Here is a 21989-nt window from a genome sequence, read left to right on the forward strand (position 1 = left end):
TTATTATGAAAATAATTGTACAATGAGAAAAAAATAAAGCAAAACAATATTTATTTGTATTTTGTGTTGAAATGACATTACTAATCTGACAGTTAGTTTTAATAAATTATTATTACAAGTAGTATTACAAATGACTCATGAAAATAGTCACAATTCAAAATAATTATAATTATTTTTAATTTAACAATGTATTTGGTTTGATTTTGTGGTGAAATAAGTCCTTGTTTAAATGTTAAATATTTGTTTTCTCTGCCAGTTTGTTTAAAGCTATCATTTATAATGAAACGAGGCAGCATCTGTCCACCATTAGATGCCAATTACAGTACACCAAATATCTGTGACTAAGAGGTCTGTTACACTTCATATGTCAGAAATATGAATGGGACAAAACGACAGACTCTGGACTGAATGCAGTTTGCTGTGTAGTCAAAGTAACAGTACAGTTTAATCTCAGAGCAGAGTTATTGTTTCGAAGCCCCGCCCCCAGGCTCTCTCGATTGGCTGGCCGAAGCTCCACCCCCAGGCTCTTTATAAATGCGACTCAGATGCTGCAGCAGAGCCTCTAGCTCTGGATTCCCTCCGAGCTCCGCGATCAAGCGATAGGCTTCGGCTTGCAGATCCAGCAGCGTCTGACGGGTGTAAGCGAAAGAGCCCACCTTCTCCAGATAATCCACGCAGTAGCGCTTGATATCCACGTTCTCCGTGCGCTGCCGGAGGATGTTCTGTACCTGTGTGCTCTCGGGATGTGACCAGATGGCGTGAATGGTGGGGAAGGAGAACTTGCCCTCCGTCAGATCCTCACAGAAGCTCTTGTTTTCACTGTACTCCGTCGAGTTCAGGTTGGCGTAGTCATCCCGGATCTGGAAGAAGAGCCCCAGGGTGTCTAAAAGCAGCTTTAGGTCTGTTTTCCAGTGGGAGAAGAGCTGCATGAGGCCCACGGCGAGGCCGAAGAGGCCGCCGGTCTTCTGCAGCACCATGCCACGGTACTCATCCTCGCTGGGGCAGGTGTAGGTGTCTCTCCAGTGGATGTCCAGTCCCTGACCGCGGTGCAGCTCCAGCAGCTGACGGGTGAAGACGTGCACGGCCTCGGGGTGCTCCAGCGTCAGCACCTTCTCCAAACCCATGAAGTAGACGTAGTTGGCAGAGTTGATGACCGACGGCACACCGTAGATGCTGTGGGCCACCGGGAAACCACGCCGCAGATTAGAGCTGTCTTCAATGTCATCGATCAGCAGACTGGCGTTGTGCAGCATCTCCGTAACCTCGATGATCACCTGCCGAGACAAATATAAGATCATTATGAAAACCAGATCACCGATATTCAGTCTAAAGTCAACTCATGCACACATGCATTTAGCAGATTCAAGCTGGATAATAATACATTACACAGCAGCATATTATCTAAAAATTGCATTGCATATATACTCATACGCATACCTCATATATATATATATATATATATATATATATATATATATACATATATATATATATATATATATATATATATATATACATATACACACACAGTACACTGACAAAGAGATTTTAGTTTAAATTAAAATGATAATTGTAAAATATTACAATCTTAATAAATATAGGCCAATTTAAAATCTAAAATTATAACTTTTTATATGCAATGGTAATCAAATCTTAATATGAAAGTCCAATGCTTAATTTATTTTGGAAGACAACAAGATGATTTGTAATCATACAATTTATATAATTAATCATTGTGCTAATTCATTATGTATAATAACTACAATACTACAACTACAAAATATAATTATGCATTCAAATTAATTTGAATCAATTAAAATTATATTTATTATACTGTTATAATTGTCACTTGTGCTCACTTAAAGGCAGGGTAGGTAATACATGTATAAACAACTTTCTTCCAAATTTGTTTAAACTTTCTATATATATCAATGCATAATTAAAATGTAAGTACTCTGATAAAAAGAGTATAAAAATCGAGTGACTCTAGACCGTTTAATCTGTATTAAACACAGCTCATTATTTCCATTTCGGGACAAAACATAGGATTGGCTTAGGCGACTGTCACTCTCTCGCAACCATGGCAACCACCCTTTTGCCACACATGACCTGCCCACTTGCGCGTGCACGTTTGATTTGAGGAATTCAACAGGCACGGATCCTAGGAATACCAAAACAATGGCAGAGAAACATCAAGCAAAATTCACAGTACCGGCCTATGCAGTTAGTGAAGGCAGACCAGGCAAAAAAAGGAAGACAGTAACAGTACAAGAAAAGGCAATGAACAAAAAGTCTCTGGATAAACAAAGAAATAAAACGCGAGTTTATATCGGCGTGGCTTTCCAGCGATGGCGAGAACTGAGGGAACTCAAGGGGCTGAAAAGTGACTCCTTGATGGCTTTATTTCTGCTGGACAGGTAAATCTTTCTTTTTGTATTTTGATCATACATATTTTTTTCATGAAGCATGTGTCATTAGCACACGTAGCTGCGTAATATAGCTAACATAACATTACTTAGCGAGCCGTAGTAGAGGCTTTGGAAGGAGCCCAGAAGGGAGGGGGTGGAGTGAATGGAAATAATGAGCTGTCTTTACAGTCACTCGATTTTTATACTTTCTTTTTCAGAGTACTTACATTTTAATTATGTATTGATATATAAATAAAGTTTAAACAAATTTGGAAAAAAAGTTTTTTATACATTTTTTTTAACTACCCTGCCTTTAAATGTATACTTTATAATAAAATGGATATTATGATAATTACATCAATACTATACAAATAACATTTAATTAGGATATTAAAATATTTAATATAATTGCACTTTACATCACTTTTAAAATATATATTTTTAATAAATTAATACTATTAGAATTACATATTAAAATAATAATAAACAGCCTAAATATACACATGCACAGGTGTGCAAATATGGAAAGACTGACATCAAAGTATATTAAAGTTCAGTTAAAACTAAAATAAGCATTCTGCTCTAAACATCAGGGATGTGGATGAAGTGAAGTGTATTCTGAAGCAAGTGTGTCTTGTTTATTTACTTTGTGTTTTAATAACTTTCTGCCATAGTGTTTGATATGTACGCGGAAAAGATGGCTGTAAACCTAGGCTGAGAGACGCACTGTAATGGATGTGATGACCTGCAGGGGGCAGCAGCTGCTCACACTGCACTAGATAGTGTTTACCATCAGGGTGTGTCTGAATGCACACTAACATCAGAGTTTTTAGTCAAACTCTGCGCAGATGCATCATGCCATAGATTTTCAAAGATGCCACGTGCATAACTGCATCTTTGATTTATTTATAGCTTGCCTACTGTAGGTAAAAATGCTTGACTAAAACTACAGAAGCTTTCAGTTTTGTCACCCACAAATACTAATAAAAATAGTAAATGAACATACTTTCCAGAAGGCCAACAATTCACTAAAAATGTTTTATTTTTTTGTCTTATGATTTATTCTAATTTGTTGAGAATTGGTAGGTTTTTGTTAAATGTGAGCCAAAATCATCACAATTAAAAGAACCAAAGACTTAATCTACTTCAGTCTGTGTGCATTGAATTTAATACACAAGTTTCACAATTTGAGTTGAATTACTGAAATAAATGAACTTTTCCACAACAATCTAATTTGAGATGCACCTGTATAATACTCTTAGGCCTAAAGGGGACATGAGACACTAAGAAAGAGATTGAAAAGAATTATTAAAATTAAAATATACTTTATTTTAACTTCATGATTAATTTCTTTCAAAAACAGTAAATTTTAATCACAATTATAAATTAATTTAAAAATATTCTTAAATCTAGAAAGAAAAATCAAAAACATTAAATGTAGACCAATATAAATTAATTAATATTAATAGTACATTAATACTATTAGAATTATATTTTAATTAATGATATAATATTTTATTATTTTAATTGAACAAACTCAATGCATGCCAACTGAAAAGTTATTTTATGCAATTAATTTTATAATTTATAATACTAATTTTACTAACTAAATAATACTAAAATACTATATTAATACTATTAGAATTACTTGAATCAATCAAATAAAATAATACTGTATCAATGTTAAACAAAGTCAGTGTAGGCCAATTTAAATGTTCTTATTGCAATTTTATAACAATTAAATATACTAATTAATCATTAAAATGCTACACTAATACTATAAGAATTCCTTTTTATCAATCAATTAAAGTAATAAAATAATATTGTTAAATGGTCAGTGTTGGTCAATTGAAAAGTTCTTTTAATGCAATTATGTAATATAATTTAAAATGTTAATTTTAATAATTAAAAACCTACATTTATACTATTAGTTACATTGTAATCAATCAACTAAAATAAAATACTATAATTAAACATTCAATGTAGACCAATTTAAAAGTTTAAATCATTTAAATAATTAAAACACTACATTAATACTATTACACTTAACAAAATCATAAATGCAACAACTTTTGTTTTTGTCCCCATTTTTCATGAGCTAAACTCAAAGATCTAAGACTTTTTCTATATACACAAAAGGCCCGTTTCTCTCAAATAGTGTTCACAAATCTGTCTAAATCTGTGTTCGTGAGCACTTCTCCTTTGCTGAGATAATCCATCCACCTCACAGGTGTGGCATATCAAGATGCTGATTAGACAGGCATGATTTTTACACAGGTGTGCCTTAGGCTGGCCACAATAAAAGACTTAAGAATCTACTTAAGAATGTTTTGTGAATCCGGCCCCTGATCTGTTGCATTCATGTGTGACTAGAGAGTAACCGCAAGCCGGCTGAAAATCGACTCAAAATGTGATGCTTCAAATCAGTTGAGGTGCTATAGTGATTCATTAAGGGGCAGGAGTTTATATGAATGCATGTCTGAGTGGAACTTACTGTCTTTAGAATAAAAGTTTATAAAGTATTTTTTCCTTTCATCTTGCCTCTGTATTATTCATATTAAAGTTCATAAGAGCAGCGCTGCTTTGTTTACAGCGGTAACCAAGGAAATGCTTTAAGCTCCACCTGCTGCAACATTCACAACTGCTTTGTTTACAGCAGTAACCAAGGAAACCCTTTAACCTCCACCCACAGCGGCACTCATAAGTGCTTTGTTTACAGCAGTAACCAAGGAAATGCTTTAAGCTCCACCTGCTGGCAGAGAGTGAATCTGCGTCTCGTTCAGCTTGTCAGCTGTTTCAGTTTCATGCAAATATTGTTTTATGTATAGTTTCACAAAACTGAAGTCAAACTATTCTGTTTTGGCTTCAAATTTAAAAATTATACAATCTAATTTAGCTTAAAAACTGTTCATGTTGAATGTATGCGGCATCTTTGTTTGGATCATGATCAGGGTTGTGCTAGTTACTAAGAAATAGTAACTAGTTACAGTTACTAGTTACTTAATTCAAAAAGTAATGCATTCCTGTTAAAAGTAACTTAAGTTACTTTTTTAAAGAACTTTCTTTAATGTTCCCATTAATGCGCTTTTATGCGTTAATTTTGCGTACTTTTTTAACATTATTTTGATTGAGGCAGACCAGCACAAACTGAATATTGTATATCACAAGGATTTCTGAAATAAATAACAAAACACCTGAATAATATATTCAGAATCAAAAACTAAAGTGGCTTCTGCATCATAAAAGCTGTTGAGTTGAGCCCTTAAAAATGTTCCTTTCACAGCTTAAGTATGAAAACTATCAACAATGTACAACATAACACAGAACATTTTGAAATTAATAAATGAAAGCAATCTGAATTATTCAGAATAAATTTCGAGAAACATACATACATGTACTTATATATATATATATATATATATGCTGTTTAAAAATGAAATCTATGTTATCATGCTAAGTAGCTGACTGAAAGCCGGCGACTCCACAGTAGAGACAAGATGCATGTTTTCAACAATGTTTCACCTGTATGAGAAAACATACAGAGAATCACTTAAGACACTTTGCTGTAGACCCATTCCACATAATAATATTCATTAAAACTGTTTACACGAAGTTAAACAGTTAAAAAGTTAACACGAAGGAGCTTGCTGCATGAATCCGTGAGTAGGCTACAGTTTACACATCCATGGGAACGAATTGAGAAAGTGTGTGCGCAGATTATGAATTTGTGGGTACAGATTCAAAAACCGAGGGTACGGTTTACAAAATCTGAGCGCACCGATTGGAAATTCGTGGGCTAGGATAGGACATTCGAACCAGAAAGACATCGCTTACATTTGAATAAAAGTTTTTTTGTCTTTATGCTCAACTAAAGTGAAATAATGAGCATATTTCCACTTTGAGAAACTCGTGTTGCTCTCGCCTTGACTCGCCATGACTGCCGCACATACTTGAATAAACGGAAACACGCCCACAGTGCGTCTTCGTGTTTACAGTGGTTGGCATCCACCAATCCCACAATGTGTCGCTGCTGCAAACAGGTTAGGCTGCACTTCAGTCAAAATTAATTAATTTTTAAAAAAATAACGGACAATGCACCCTATGGTAACGGTAACAGAGTTAATTTATTTAAAAAGTAATGCCCAACACTGGACAACACTCTTAGAAAAAAGGGTTCATTGGGGTTCTATATAGAATCATAGGGTTCGCAAACCCGCTTTGAACTCTCGAACTGACTCAAATGATTCGCGATCCTGCTCCGAACTCCCGAACTGTCTCAAATGATTCGCTATACCCAAACTGACTCAAAAGATTCGCGATCCCGCTCCGAGCTCCCGCACTGATTAAAATGATTCACGCTCCGAACTCCCGAACTGACTCAAATGATTCACGATCAACACCAGTGTTGTGCTAATTACTTTACAGTTACTAATTACTTAATTCAAAAAGTAACTCAATTACTTTGTTGATTACTTACACCAAAAAGTAATGCATTACTGTTAAAAGCAACTTTTTAGTTATTTTTTAAAAGAACTTTCTTTAATGTTCCCATTAATGCGCTTTTATGCGTTAGGGCCGTTACATAGTCAACGCGAGAAACGCGAGCAAGCAATGCGAACGACGCGAGCTACGCGCTCCCTTTCATAGTCTAAACAGTGGACGCAAGCGTCACGGGCGATGCGTGTATGCAATACACCGCTCACGCAACAGGGGGTAGTAGAGTCGGGTGATATTAGTAGAGTCGGGTCGCGTGATATTCAGATCACAATGGCAACTGAAGAGGAGTGTATTCTGTTGCTGATTTTACATCGGCGGCAACAAAGGCAACGCAGAGATAAATGTGGAGGAATACGTATAAGTTCGCATAATTTTTCCTCTTCGCCCGCCATTGTATTCAAACCTTCTTCTTCAGTAAACACAATATACTTGAATTAATGTACAATACTTGCAATGTCGCCCCCACCGACAACGCATAGTATTGCGTGCATCGGCGCGTCGCGTATCAAAAACTAGGACGACACATTTGGCTACGCACCGACGCATAATGGCGGCCGAAGTGTAACGATGCGTAGCCTCGGGGACGCGTATGCGTACAGATGCGTTGACTATGAAACGGCCCTTATGGTCTATACAAACACAAAGTAAAACAGAAAGTAATTTTTAAACACTATTTTGATCAAGTCAGACCAGCACAAACTGAATATTGTATATCACAAGGATTTCTGAAATAAATAACAAAACACCTGAATAATATATTCAGAATCAAAAACTAAAGTGGCTTCTGCATCATAAAAGCTGTTGTGTTGAGCCCTTAAAAATGTTCCTTTCACAGCTTAAGTATGAAAACTATCAACAATGGCCCACAGTGCGTCTTCGTGTTTACAGTGGTTGGCATCCACCAATCCTACAATGCGTCGCTGGTGCAAACAGGTTAGGCTGCACTTCAGTCGAAATTAATTAATTACAAAAAAAAGTTACGGACAATACACCATATGGTAATGGTAACTGAGTTAATTTATTTGAAAAGTAATGCATTACAGTATTAGTTACTGTCAAATGGAACTGCGTTACAGCCCAACACTGATCATGATTAAAATGGAGTGGTTGCCTGTCATTTTAAACGGAAAGAGCACAGACAAAGCCTTATTTTGTTTATATGAAGATATTTATTTATTGTTACTTATTTGACTTGGAGCTTGTTTTAAATTTCGAATAAGTTTTGTCATTTACATTATATTTAAATTGTCATTCAGCTGATGCTTTTATCCAAAGCGACTAACAAATGAGGACAATAGAAGCAAGTTTTAAGTTTTAATGTAATTCTATATACATAATCTTACATTTAGGCCTAAATATTTTTTGAGTGATACTTGCTGTGAAATGGGCCTAGGAGTTGATTTTCTTCAGGTCTACAGTTCAAAAAGAGCATTTAGATGAAGTATTGTACTTTCAAGGGTTTAAACAGAGACAGTCTTGATCTTTACTTTGAAAAACACTTCACTTCATGCAAAAGCTGGTGTGCTGAAGCGACCAGCAGGGTGCGTCAGCGCTGGCATCCGCTTCAAACATGGTGTGTAGTGAAAGAAAAACTTCCAGAGGAAAGACAGACATGGAAGATTTCAGAGACTGAAGAACTGCTGAGCGTTTGACCTTAAGAGAGGATCAGATGCTCTCGCACCGGAGTTAAAGCACATTCACTGTAAACTACAGCTGCATAGTAATGTGCTGGGAGTCCGGCCAGCGTTATTTATCCTGCAAACACACTGCTTAGTTAGATTCTGTCCATGCAGAGACCCTATAATCACACACACACGTCGGATTCACCGTACATCAGTAAGAACAAGCAATGATTCTTCAGTCTTAAAGCATTTTACAAACAGTAAGATAGAGATCATAACTGTTTTTTTGTCTGCCTTCGAGAAACATTACATCATCCAGCGATGACATCAACAGTGTTTCTGCTTGCTTTCAGATGTCCTGACTGTTTTCCAGATGAACGTTTAGATATATGTACTGAAATAAAGCAAATACACTGATTAAGAGCAAGATTAAATCCAAAGTGTTTCTGTATAAATGATCAATTATTTAAATAGATGCAAATAGTTAAACTATGCCATGATTTTTATATGCACAAATATAAAATGATAAAACAAAAAAATATATAAAAAGTATATTTAGAATTAATAATTTATAGTTTCAGTCTCATACATTTTAACTAACTTTTTACAGCTAGCACTATTTCAACCATGTTTATACGTTTTAAATTAATAAATGTAACACTTCACAATGTCACAATTTATGCTGACTGTAAGCAATTAGAAAAAAATTATAATTTTGAAAATTGATTTTAAATGATCAAATAGATGCAACAAATTAAACAATGCAATGGTTTTATATAAATATTTAAATAGAAAGTCAAATAAAATAAATATATTAAAAGAATAAATAAATGAAAAGTACAAATATAAACAAAAATAACTACAAAGTAGTTTATAAACAAGTAATTATTTTATGCAAAACCGAGAAGTTGTTCCTTTTTGGGGTTAAAAAAAGAAAAAGAAACAACAACAACAACCTGGACTTGTTTTTGTAAATTTCACCCATTTTTATTAAGTTGTTCTGTCCTCTGACTGAAATGTAGTGAACTCCACGATCCATTAGATAAATGTTTCTGAACAAACTCACAAACTATTAAGATTCACCAGCTTTCCCAAAACAATTCGGGAAAACAGAATTCCAGCTACTTTGAACCTTCTAATCTAAACGCACACAAACACAAGAGAAACTAGGGCAATGCGTCCTCTAAAGAAAAATAATGCTCAGCAGGAAACAGTCAGAAAATCAACACTCGTGAGTCGTGAGGAAACGGTGACACTCTTTAATGCACTTCTGAATCCTGAGCTGATATCAAAGGCGTTCTTTATATTTTTAGATTCAGTGAAACGTGAGCTGAAGTGAACGGTGAATGAGAAGCGATCTGTTGGCAGGCGTCAGTGCAGTGTGATGTTGTGGTCACGAGTGATATACGGTGTGGCAAACAAAATCTGTTCTACAACATTGGTTACTTTCACTTTCATTTTAGCGTGATTTTGGGTGGAGTGTGTAAATTAACAACGGAAGAGAGTTGTATTTAAGGGAGCGTGTCGTACCTGAATCAGAAGCGCCATCCGTTTGTTTGCACATGAGGGTCACCCGTATGAGTGACGGTTTACGGTGGAAAGACGGCTGCGTGTCAACCAGCTGTTTCATGGGTAGACTATGATGTCTGGTGCGTGACTGAAGCATTGCACTTCCAGACCAACTGTCATGAGCGGCCCTGAAGACAAGGCAAAAACCGCTTATCCACCTATCTTGGTGTCTGGTGACCCGCGATACTCATTGGTGCCTTCAATACCTGCAAACGTGGTCAGTACCTTTGCGCCGCCTTTACACACACTGCAACACACGCACGCGCAAAATGTGGCCATTTCTTATTTTGTTTTATTTTTTTTGTTTGTCCATTTCGGTTTTCTGTGTTATTATGATTTTGAACATATGGAAGAATAAATATCCTGATGACCTTTAGTCTGGGATTATTATTATAATTTGTTGTGTAACCGGTGGGTATTTTTCTGCTATCCTGGGTTAAGTTAATTTTTGACAGGTTTAATCCTGTCTGTGGCCCGAAGTTTTTTTTTCTTTAAAATAGTTATTTAAGTTAGGGAGGCTACCACCGTTATAACGGCGCAAGCTGACGGTTCAAGAAGAGTTTACAGGGAGATAGATTCATCTGAGAAATAGGAGTAATCATCACTTGACTAACAAGCAGCTCATGAATAGAACTGACAAACAGCCCTGCGTGAAATGCGTAAAGCATATTAATCATTTAATCATCAAAGTATAAAATAGTGGTAGACCGATATATAGCCAAGGCTGATATATCGGCCGATATTTGATATTTTTCTAATATCGGTATCGGCCAAATTTTTTCTGCTTGACCAATGTGTTCCAAGCAGGACTTTTATTTTGACGGTGCTGAGAGCAGAAGCGTCTGAGCACACAGTGCTCACACTCTCTCTCCTTCATCGTTGTTGTTAACAGTTCTGTCTAATATGGATAGAATTTGGTCTAATAATCAGAACGGTTAAACAAAGAAATTAATGTATACAAAGTATACAACGATTGTTTTATATAAGGCCTTTTAGTAACAAAGTTTGACATTATAATACTTTATATTCTAAACGAATATGCTTTTATATAATTTAAACAAATCTTTGAATGACTAATGAACATTTAATTTTACAAACCTTGCAAACTTAGTGGAATCCAGCTATGAGATCTTAAGTGTGTATCCAGCAAGATCACATGTTCTCTGGTCGGTCCGTATGAAATGAATGCTTTAAACTATAAACTCGTGATTTCAAATTATGCTGTGCTTTATGCATTTGCCCACTGTCATTTATGTAATTTTCACTGTGTGTTGTATGTAAAATGAGTGTTACCTTGGCTTTATTTGTAAAATTTGATTCCCAATGCACACAAACTTCCCAGAATACTGAGTGCCCTGTTGGTTACGGTGTTTACTTTCTTTTTATTATATTTTTATTAAATATTTATTTGTGAAAAATACTGTCATCTAAAGTATAAGCATGTTTCTTTTACACTTATTTTTTTAATCCATTGTCAAATTTTCTAATTTCTTAAATAATAATAATAGTTAAAAAAAAAATTATATCGGCTTTATATCGGCCCCCTGCTTTCCAAGATATCGGCATCAGCATCGGCTGTCAAAAAACACATATCGGTCGACCAATAGTATCAAATATGAGTGACTAAATGTTTCAGACTTGACTTTTGACCAGGTATAGATTACTACTTCCATATCCAAAATGAAGACAAACGAATGATCCTCCTCTTCGTTAAAAACAAACCAAATGGCTTCTGAAGGACGTCTTGAAAAAGATTCCCGCCTGCCTTACTGCAAACACAAGCATAAAAAAAAAACGATCTTGCATTATGAACATGAAGCTTGCTGGAAAGATAAAAAAATTTAAAGCCGTGTAAAACCAGCCTGATGTAAACAGGCCAATAGTGTTTCAACCAGAGCTACCACTCCAACAGTTAACATCTGGAGAATACGTTTTTAATGAATCTATAATCCATAATAACACTTCTTCCAGTGAAAAAGTGCATCTCCTGTCGTCTCTCACATCAAAATCCAGCCACATATTTGTTTAGAGCCGTTTAAACGCTGCTCGATCTGCGCAGATTTCTCTCCTGATTCAGACCAGAACACTTGTTCACTGGAGGAAGGGTTATTATGGACTCGCATTTTAGTAAAAAAAATGTTAACTGATGGGATGGAGTGCTGTGGGTTAATTGTGAGACTCTCATTCTGACGGCACCCATTCACTTCAGAGCAAGTGATGCAATGCTACATTTCTCCAAATCTGACGAAGAAACAAACTCATCCTGATCTTGGATTGCCAGTTTTCAGCAAATTTCCATTTTTGGGTGTAAAAACAAACCGATTATCCAATGAGAGAAAACTCACACTTGCTTTTGCAATCAACAGCAGAGAAATCATAGTGCATGGAACCAAACATGGAACTGATGCAAAAAATAAATAAATAAATAAATCACTTAAAACCTCTTCAGTGGCTCTCAAATGATTATCCAATAATTTAAGTATCCTCTGCGCCAACTCAATACTGTGCTAACAATATGCCACTGACAATATCTAATAATCACTGCAAAGAGTCCTCCTGCGTTAATGGCATTCCTCATGTGTTGGTCAGCACTACAGAGATCTGCAGCGCTGGAGAGAAAACAGCTGGATTGCCAAAAAATGAATTGCATTTGGATTTTTCCCACTCAGAGAAAATCCAACCAGTTTCTGGTTTCCAGCTCTTGGCATGCAGAGCCCTGCTCAGAGCACTCTGTGTTGATGGTGTTACTATAAGAAGAGGTTTAAAGAGATTTCGCCTCTTCATACACATTTAACCCACCAAACATTTTCTCTGCTAACAGACTGCATGTGTTTGAAGATCAAAAACAGGTATAAGAAGATATTCAGATCTCATATCTGGTCAGCTAACCAAGTTAAAAAGTAATTCAATCACATCTGTTTGAAAATCGCTTTTGATCAATAATGATAATATTACACAGTATTAATTGTATTAATATTGATAATTATATGAATATATAAGATGATATAAACGTAAACATTGTGTATTATACAGTATTATTTTTTACACCATATTAATTGTATTACTCTTAATTATCTTAATATAATAGAAAAATATATAATTCGTTTTTTTTATGTAAACGTGTATATACAGTATTCACTTCTACACAGCAATAATAATGAAAATAATTGCTGTTATTATTACTATTATATAAAATAATATAATTATAAGATTAAATACTAATAATAATAAAATTTAAAAAAAATATATATATATATATATATTCATATTACAATATGTCAAACTTGAATACAATAATAATAAAAACACACCATTACACAGTAATGATAATTAATAAGAATCACTAGGAATAATGGGGAATAAAAAAAATTCATAATAATAATAACAATAACCATAATATTAATGCAAATAACTACCAAAACTAATTATTATTATTATTATATATATTAAGTAAACTTGGATATTTTAGCAAATTTTCTTTATTATACAAAGCACAATGACATGAGTGACAATGACAATAATTCCTGGGAGAACCTTTAAATGCTTTATTTCTCTCTGCTGTAACACGATCGCCGTCATGAATGCCTCGACTGCCAGTGCAGTGCAGAAACACAACAAGACAAATCAGAAAATAGCCAGATTGCACAAAACAAAAGTTTTGCATGGGAGTTTTAGGCTGCGAGAGCGGCACAGGTCACTGGAGTGCAAACCGGGTGTAGGAATGATCATGGGCCTTCTGTACGGACTGTAACTATACTAAAAAAAGCCAAAACCTGCCAAGGAGGAATTGATGATGCAACTACATCACCATGCATCACCCAAAGCAACTCTCTCAATTGACAGACATTTAAAAGTGAGCATGCAATCTGATGAAATGACTAGAAATCAGTGCTTATGCCGTGCAAATCGAAGTTATGACATCACAACCACCTGACCAATCACATTTACACATCAACATCCTAACAGTGCATTTACATATAAAAGCTTAAAGGTACAGCAGCGATTCAGAAAATGATCTGATGAATCATGTTAAACATTGGGAGCATGTTGTGTGAGAACATCTGTTCTCTTAATTAGTCAAGTGACACAGTAGGTAAAAACTGAAATAAAAACCAACACGCATTATGGTAAACCTAACAGAAACCTCAGATGGCAGAGAGAAGATACCGTGAGGAACAGACACTATCGAAACTAAACCAGTCGATAACATGCACAGAGCTGTGGATCAAATAAAAAAATAAACAATTAATAAATCAAATTATATAAAATGTATAAATAAAACAAAATAAAATATTAAAAAAATATAAAATAGATATAAAATAAATATTTAAATGTAAATATAAAATAAAATATAAATATAAAATATAAAATAAAATTAAAACAACAATAACACAAAAAAAAAGTAATGAAAGTCTAATGAAGATTATTGAGGAAAAGGAGAATTTTAAAAACTTCAACAAAAATATATAATATAAATAATTGTTGCTTTGGATAAAAATAACTTAGATGATTCAATGTTTGATAAAAACATCTGCTAAATGCATAAATGAAAACAACTAGCTTTCAATAACTAATATGAACGGTGGAATGGGGTGAAAATGTTTTTTTATTGGGATTCATGAACTGCTAAATAATCACATTACAATAGAGAGTATTTCATTTGAAGTACAGCCGAATTCAAAGATCTCTTCTCTCATCATTATTAAACACTGAAACGCTTCCTGATCAACACAAATGAAGCTTTACCTGAAGCTTGTCCTCTGGGACGTTGAGCCAGTGGTTGAACGCTTGCGAGAGTTTTGTTCGGACTTGTTTTCCTGTCAAAACAGAGAAAATATTTTCAATCAAAAAAAAAAAAAAGATTTGAAAAAGGCATTTCTAACTCTTTTCTAGCAAAAAAAATCTGCACCCAGACAAGCTGAGAGGAATATTAGTATATGTTTATCTATAGATATACAACACACAAACTGAAACCCAAAGATAATTGCAATAAAATCCTTTTTAAAGTTAATTGAACGGTTTCCTGAAATATCAAATAAAAATAACTTGCATTTTATAAATTATTTCAGCTAGTTTGAAGTACTAAAATAAACTAAATGTACTAAAACAAATCAATAAATAATGTAGACATAATAATTAAAAAATTATTTTAATGATTTTCAATTCCTGACAAATTGTATCAACAAAATTCCAACAGTTACCTTACTGACTTTGATAATTAAATAAATAAATTAAATTTCAAATAAATAACCAATTTATTATTTTTACTTATTGTAATTTTTATTACATTTTTTCAATTAATACAAATAAAATGACTGAGTCATTCATTTTTTTAAAAGTATTTTTAAATTTGACTTTTATATTAAACCTTTACAGTTATATTACTTATATGGTTATACAAACTGAACTTGTAATTTATTTATTGTAATTTAATTTTCGAAATGTAATATTACAAAAAATAAAGATTTAAAATAATGTTGAAATTATTAGAATTGAATAATAATATAACTTTACACTATAATATAATAACGATTTCACAGTTACATTATTGATTTTGGTTATAAAAACAATTTATTTGTAATATATTTTATTATCTATTTAAAAAAAGGTAATTACATTTGATCAATTAATACAAATTAAATGACTGAGTCATAAATGTTTACAATTATTATAAAATAATTATTAATTTTATAAATAATTATAAAATAAATTACACGGTATCTTAATGTTTTTATCAAAACATTTAAAGTTAAATAAAACCACAAAAACGTTTTCATTACTTGAAATAAACGTTAATTGAAAATGGAAAAAACAAAATCCTTAAACATTTTATTTGAGCTATTTTGAAGTGTTATAATTAAAAAGAAAACTAATTTAATATTTTTTTAATGTATAAACTAAATTAAATATTAAAAATGACAAATTTATACTAAATCACTAACTAAATTTAAACTGAAAATGGAACATATACAAATAAAATCTAATTCCAAATATTAACATTAACTATTTCTATAGCAATGATACTAAAATAACACTGGACAGTAAATCTCTGAATCTCTGACAGTGAATCTCATATTTGTCCTTTCTCTAATCCCTCTTATCTTACAACATGCTTCATGAAGCGACAGCAGAAGCAGCTAATAATAGACACATGATATATTATAATTTACTGTGCATTGTGCTGACTGTAGACTTCCTGTTTGACTGCAGCTGAGCTCCTGTGATGACGCTTCTGCCACTAAATGACAAGCAGTGACAGCAGCATCCTGCTGAGCTCCACATAAATCACTGTTTATAGGGCTGTAACTATATATCCTGTCACCATATATCCACAATGAAAAACTGCAACAATGTCTCGTTGATGTTTAGACAGATTTAATTTGGCATCATATTTGGTAATGGCACATAAAATGCGGTGAACCCACTCATTTGAGCTTCCATGTTAATAACTAATAAATGGAGAAAAGAAAAGGCATTATCCATCCATCCATCTTCTTCCGCTTATCCGGGGCCGGGTCGCGGGGGCAGCAGTCTAAGCAGAGAAACCCCAGACTTCCCTCTCCCTAGACACTTCCTCCAGCTCTTCTGGGGGGACACCGAGGCGTTCCCAGGCCAGCCGGGAGACATAGTCTCTCCAGCGTGTCCTAGGTCTTCCCCGGGGTCTCCTCCCAGTGGGACGCGCCCGGAACACCTTCCCGGGAAGGCGTCCAGGAGGCATCCGGAACAGATGCCCGAGCCACCTCAGCTGACCCCTCTCGATGTGGAGGAGCAGCGGCTCTACTCTGAGCTCCTCCCGGGTGACTGAGCTTCTCACCCTATCTCTAAGGGATCGCCCAGCCACCCTGCGGAGAAAGCTCATTTCGGTTGCCTGTATCCGGGATCTTGTCCTTTCGGTCATGACCCAAAGCTCATGACCATAGGTGAGAGTAGGAACGTAGATTGACCGGTAAATCGAGAGCTTCGCCTTGCGGCTCAGCTCTTTCTTCACTACGACAGACCGGTACATCGACCGCATTACTGCAGAAGCTGCACCGATCCGTCTGTCAATCTCCCGTTCCATCCTTCCCTCACTCGTGAACAAGACCCCAAGATACTTAAACTCCTCCACTTGAGGCAGGAACTCTCCACCAACCTGGAGTGGGCAAGCCACCCTTTTCCGACTAAGGACCATGGCCTCGGATTTGGAGGTGCTGATTCTCATCCCAGCCGCTTCACACTCAGCTGCAAACCGTCCCAGTGCATGCTGAAGGTCCTGGCTTGATGAGGCCAACACGACAACATCATCCGCAAAGAGCAGAGACGAAATCGTGTTGTCACCAAACCTGACCCCCTCCGGCCCCTGGCTGCGCCTAGAAATTCTGTCCATAAAAATCATGAACAGAACCGGCGACAAAGGGCAGCCCTGCCGGAGTCCAACACGCACCGGGAACAAGTCTGACTTACTGCTGGCAATACGAACCAAGCTCCTGCTCCGGTCGTACAGGGACCGGATAGCCCTTAGCAAAGGGCCCCGGACCCCATACTCCCGGAGCACCCTCCACAGGCCGCCGCGAGGGATACAGTCGAATGCCTTCTCCAAATCCACAAAGCACATGTGGACTGGTTGGGCAAACTCCCATGAACCCTCCAGCACCCTGTAGAGGGTATAGAGCTGGTCCAGTGTTCCACGGCCTGGACGAAAACCACACTGTTCCTCCTGAATCCGAGGTTCTACTATCGGCCGGATTCTCCTCTCCAGTACCCTGGCATAGACTTTCCCAGGGAGGCTGAGAAGTGTAATCCCCCTGTAGTTGGAACACACCCTCCGGTCCCCCTTCTTAAAAAGAGGGACCACCACCCCGGTCTGCCATTCCAGAGGCACCGTCCCCGACTGCCACGCGATGCTGCAGAGGCGTGTCAGCCAAGACAGCCCCACAACATCCAGAGACTTGAGGTACTCAGGGCGGATCTCATCCACCCCCGGTGCCTTGCCACCGAGGAGTTTCTTGACTACCTCGGTGACTTCAGCTTGGGTGATGGACGAGTCCACATCTGAGCCCTCAGCCTCTGCTTCCTCAATGGAAGACGTGACAGCGGGATTGAGGAGATCCTCGAAGTATTCCTTCCACCGTCCAACGACATCCCCAGTTGAGGTCAACAGCTCCCCACCTTTACTGTAAACAGCGTTGGTAGGGCACTGCTTCCCTCTCCTGAGGCGCCGGACGGTTTGCCAGAATCTCTTCGAGGCTGACCGATAGTCCTTCTCCATGGCCTCACCGAACTCCTCCCAGGCCCGAGTTTTTGCCTCCACAACCACCCGGGCTGTAGTCCGCTTGGCCTGCCGGTACCTGTCAGCTGTCTCAGGAGTCCCACAAGCCAACCAGGCCCGATAGGACTCCTTCTTCAGCTTGACGGCATCCCTTACTTCCGGTGTCCACCACCGGGTTCGGGGATTGCCACCTCGACAGGCACCGGAAACCTTACGGCCACAGCTCCGAGCGGCCGCTTCGACAATGGAGGTGGAAAACATGGTCCACTCGGACTCAATATCTTCAGCCTCCCTCGGGATCCGGTCGAAGCTCTGCCGGAGGTGGGAGTTGAAGATCTCTCTGACAGGAGACTCGGCCAAACGTTCCCAGCAGACCCTCACAGTACGTTTGGGTCTGCCGAGTCTGTCCAGCTTCCTCCCCCGCCATCGGATCCAACTCACCACCAGTTGGTGATCGGTTGACAGCTCCGCCCCTCTCTTCACCCGAGTGTCCAAGACATACAGCCGGAGGTCGGATGAAACGACCACAAAGTCGATCATCGACCTACGGCCTAGGGTGTCCTGGTGCCACGTGTACTGATGGACACCCTTATGCTTGAACATGGTGTTCATTATGGACAAGCTGTAACTAGCACAGAAGTCCAATAACTGAACACCGCTCGGGTTCAGATCAGGGGGGCCGTTCCTCCCAATCACGCCCCTCCAGGTGTCACTGTCGTTGCCCACGTGGGCGTTGAAGTCCCCCAGTAAAACGACGGAGTCCCCAGTCGGAGCACTTTCCAGCACCCCTCCCAGAGACTCCAAGAAGGCCGGGTACTCTGCACTGCCGTTCGGCCCGTAGGCACAAACGACAGTGAGAGACCTATCCCCGACCCGAAGGCGCAGGGAAGCGACCCTCTCGTTCACCGGGGTAAACTCCAACACATGGCAGCTGAGCTGGGGGGCTATAAGCAAACCCACACCAGCCCGCCGCCTCTCACCATGGGCAACTCCAGAGTGGTGAAGAGTCCAACCTCTCTCGAGGAGTGTGGTTCCAGAGCCCAAGCTGTGCGTAGAGGTGAGCCCGACTATCGCTAGTCGGAACCTCTCAACCTCACGCACAATCTCGGGCTCCTTCCCCGCCAGTGAGGTGACGTTCCACGTCCCTAGACCTAGTTTCCGTGTCCAGGGATCGGGCTGTCGAGGCCCCCGCCTTCGACTGCCGCCCGATTGTCTAAGCACCGGCCCCTTACGGTCCCTCCTGTAGGTGGTGAGCCCACGGGAAGGCATTATCATATTTATGTATTATTTACAAATTTATCATAATATTTATTGGATCATGGCACATAAATAAAGTAAACACAGAAGGTCACACATTATTATTAAACAATTGGAAAAACAAAATGCATCATTAAATAAAATGCGTTTATAACTTACAAATATTGGATCATGGTGCATAAAATATGGTAAACCCAGGTCACACATTTGAGATTCCATGTTAATTATTAATATTAAATGAAAATAAAATTCATTATGTAATATAATAAAGTTTGTCGATTTTATAAATATATAATTTTTATTTATTTAAATAACATTTAACATTGTGGTACATATGTGGTACTTTTTATGATGGATGGATGCACTTTATTGGACTATTGAAAAATAACACCCATTCACTTCCATTATAAATCTTGGAAGAGCCAGGACATTCATAAATACAACTCCGACTGGATTTGTCTGAAAGAAGAAAGTCATATACACCTAGGATGCCTTGTGGGTGAGTAAATCATGGGCTAATTTTCATTTTTGAGTGAACTATCGCTTTAAATTATTCCAACTTAGAGCAGGTCAAAATAAAGTCATGCAAAATGTGGAAGCATTTCACTATTTCAGCAAACGTCGCTGCAGCATAATTCTGTAATAAATTACTGTAGTGCAGTGATTACGACTCATTTCATTATAAAATCCCACTGAAAACCCCGTCATCTCCATAAAGCGGTTTTCCTAAAGTGATGCCATTCTTAAAATATAATTGAACCTACATTTTAGACAAGACCAAGCCAGTTCCAAACCCATATGAATGACTGACTACTCTAAACACAAAACAGTAAAACCAGCAATATTTGAAGAATATTTACATAGATATTTTTCATACAATGGTGACCACGGCTATAATATTCTGTCTGAATAAACCATAACAAACAAACATACCCATTTTGAAATGTATACCAAAAAAACTACTAAAACTGATCTTGTTCTTCATTTTGCATATTCAAAACAGCTTGAATTGTGTCTCAAACGTTCAAACAACAAACTAAAATTCAGTCTATTTCCATTCCTGAGTAAGTTTGTCCTCATGTTCCACAGAAGAAAGTCACAGCTTCTGACTGACATGGTGGTGAGTAAATGAATTTGTATTTTGTGTGATTTATTCCTTCAGCACCACTGTACTGTACATGCAGCCAAAAATAAATGCGTAATGCCCTACAGATGCTTTCTTTCTTACCTGGCAGCTGTAACAAGTACTTGTACGGTTCCAGAAGAATCCTTTCAGAAGTTGCTCTTTTGTCTCCGTCCATGCCTCCCTTTCTACAAAGAAATCTGCTGGGAGAGAAGAAGAGCGTGAGAGTACAAACACAGCCTCCACAGAAGGTGACAGCTCAGGATTTTCTCTTCTATCTAAACAGCCAATTATTTCTGGCCGAGCTGTCATTGATTTGATTTGCTTTACTTCCTAGAAAACTGCTAACATTATGTACGGGGTGTCGGGAAGCTTTGGGGTTTTCCCACAGTAAGCAGGGCTTCATTTGTTCCAGAACAAACCTATTTTAGTAGATCTCAATTTAAATAAATCTTGAAAGAATTTCGTGAAATGTTCAAGTGTCTATAAAATGTAATATCCATATTTAAATACACTACTGGGTCAGTAAGATTTTTTTTAAATGCTCTTCTATTGCTAACAAAGGCTGCATTTATTTGATCAAAAATACAGTAGAAATTCTAAAATATTATTAAAATTTAAATAGCGGTTTACTATATGAATACATGTTAAACTGTATTTTATTTCTGTGATGTGCAGCTGTATTTTCAGCATCATTCCTCCAGTCTTCAGTGTCACATGATCTTCAGAAATCATTCTAAATTTACTGCTCAAGAAACATTTCTGATTATGATCAATGTTGAAAACGGTTATATTTTTGTGAAAACTGAGATACATTTTCTTTTCCAGCATTCTCTGAATGGAAAATTCAAAAGAACAGCTTTTATTTGAAATAGAAATCTTTTGTAAAAGTATTAATTTTTTATTTAAAAAAAAACTAATTTTTAATAGTAGTGTACATGCATATTTACATATCATTGATTCCCATGAATTTAACATTTTGACTGGAGACATTAAAGCTTAAATGCATTTAATTATTTGTTTATTTTGATTATTATAACTAAAAATGTAATTATTAATTGAATATTGGTGTGTTTTATTGCTGTTGCTGCCATTTATATAAAAGCAATACAGCTCAAGTGGCTTATTACTGTATTAATGATGGCGCACTGTTTTGAAATAATAATCCTAATCCTGGCGACCAGTTAAAAAGTTGCTATTTAAACCATCAGGTGTTTAATTATCATGTCTATTTAATCACTGCATGACTAAACCACCAACCAAAA

The 21989-nt window shown here is 36.9% G+C and overlaps 1 protein-coding gene across 3 annotated transcripts in view; it reads right to left on the reverse strand.

The window, feature by feature from the left end:
• Positions 1-422: 422 nt before the first annotated feature.
• Positions 423-21989, reverse strand: part of LOC132110382 (geranylgeranyl pyrophosphate synthase-like) — a 30915-nt gene continuing 9348 nt past the window's right edge. For 2 of the 3 annotated variants that reach the window (XM_059516942.1, XM_059516940.1), the window contains exons 2-4: positions 20830-20927; positions 14843-14913; positions 423-1274 (exon numbers count right to left, since the gene is read on the reverse strand). In XM_059516942.1, coding sequence (XP_059372925.1) covers positions 462-1274; positions 14843-14913; positions 20830-20902 — 957 coding nt within the window. In that variant the 5' untranslated portion in view covers positions 20903-20927 and the 3' untranslated portion in view covers positions 423-461. The remainder of the gene's footprint in view (positions 1275-14842; positions 14914-20829; positions 20928-21989) is intronic. The other variant, XM_059516939.1, reaches the window with a different exon arrangement.

The sequence above is a fragment of the Carassius carassius genome, chromosome 30 (genome assembly GCF_963082965.1).
Source record: "Carassius carassius chromosome 30, fCarCar2.1, whole genome shotgun sequence".
NCBI classification, from domain to species: Eukaryota; Metazoa; Chordata; class Actinopteri; order Cypriniformes; family Cyprinidae; genus Carassius; species Carassius carassius.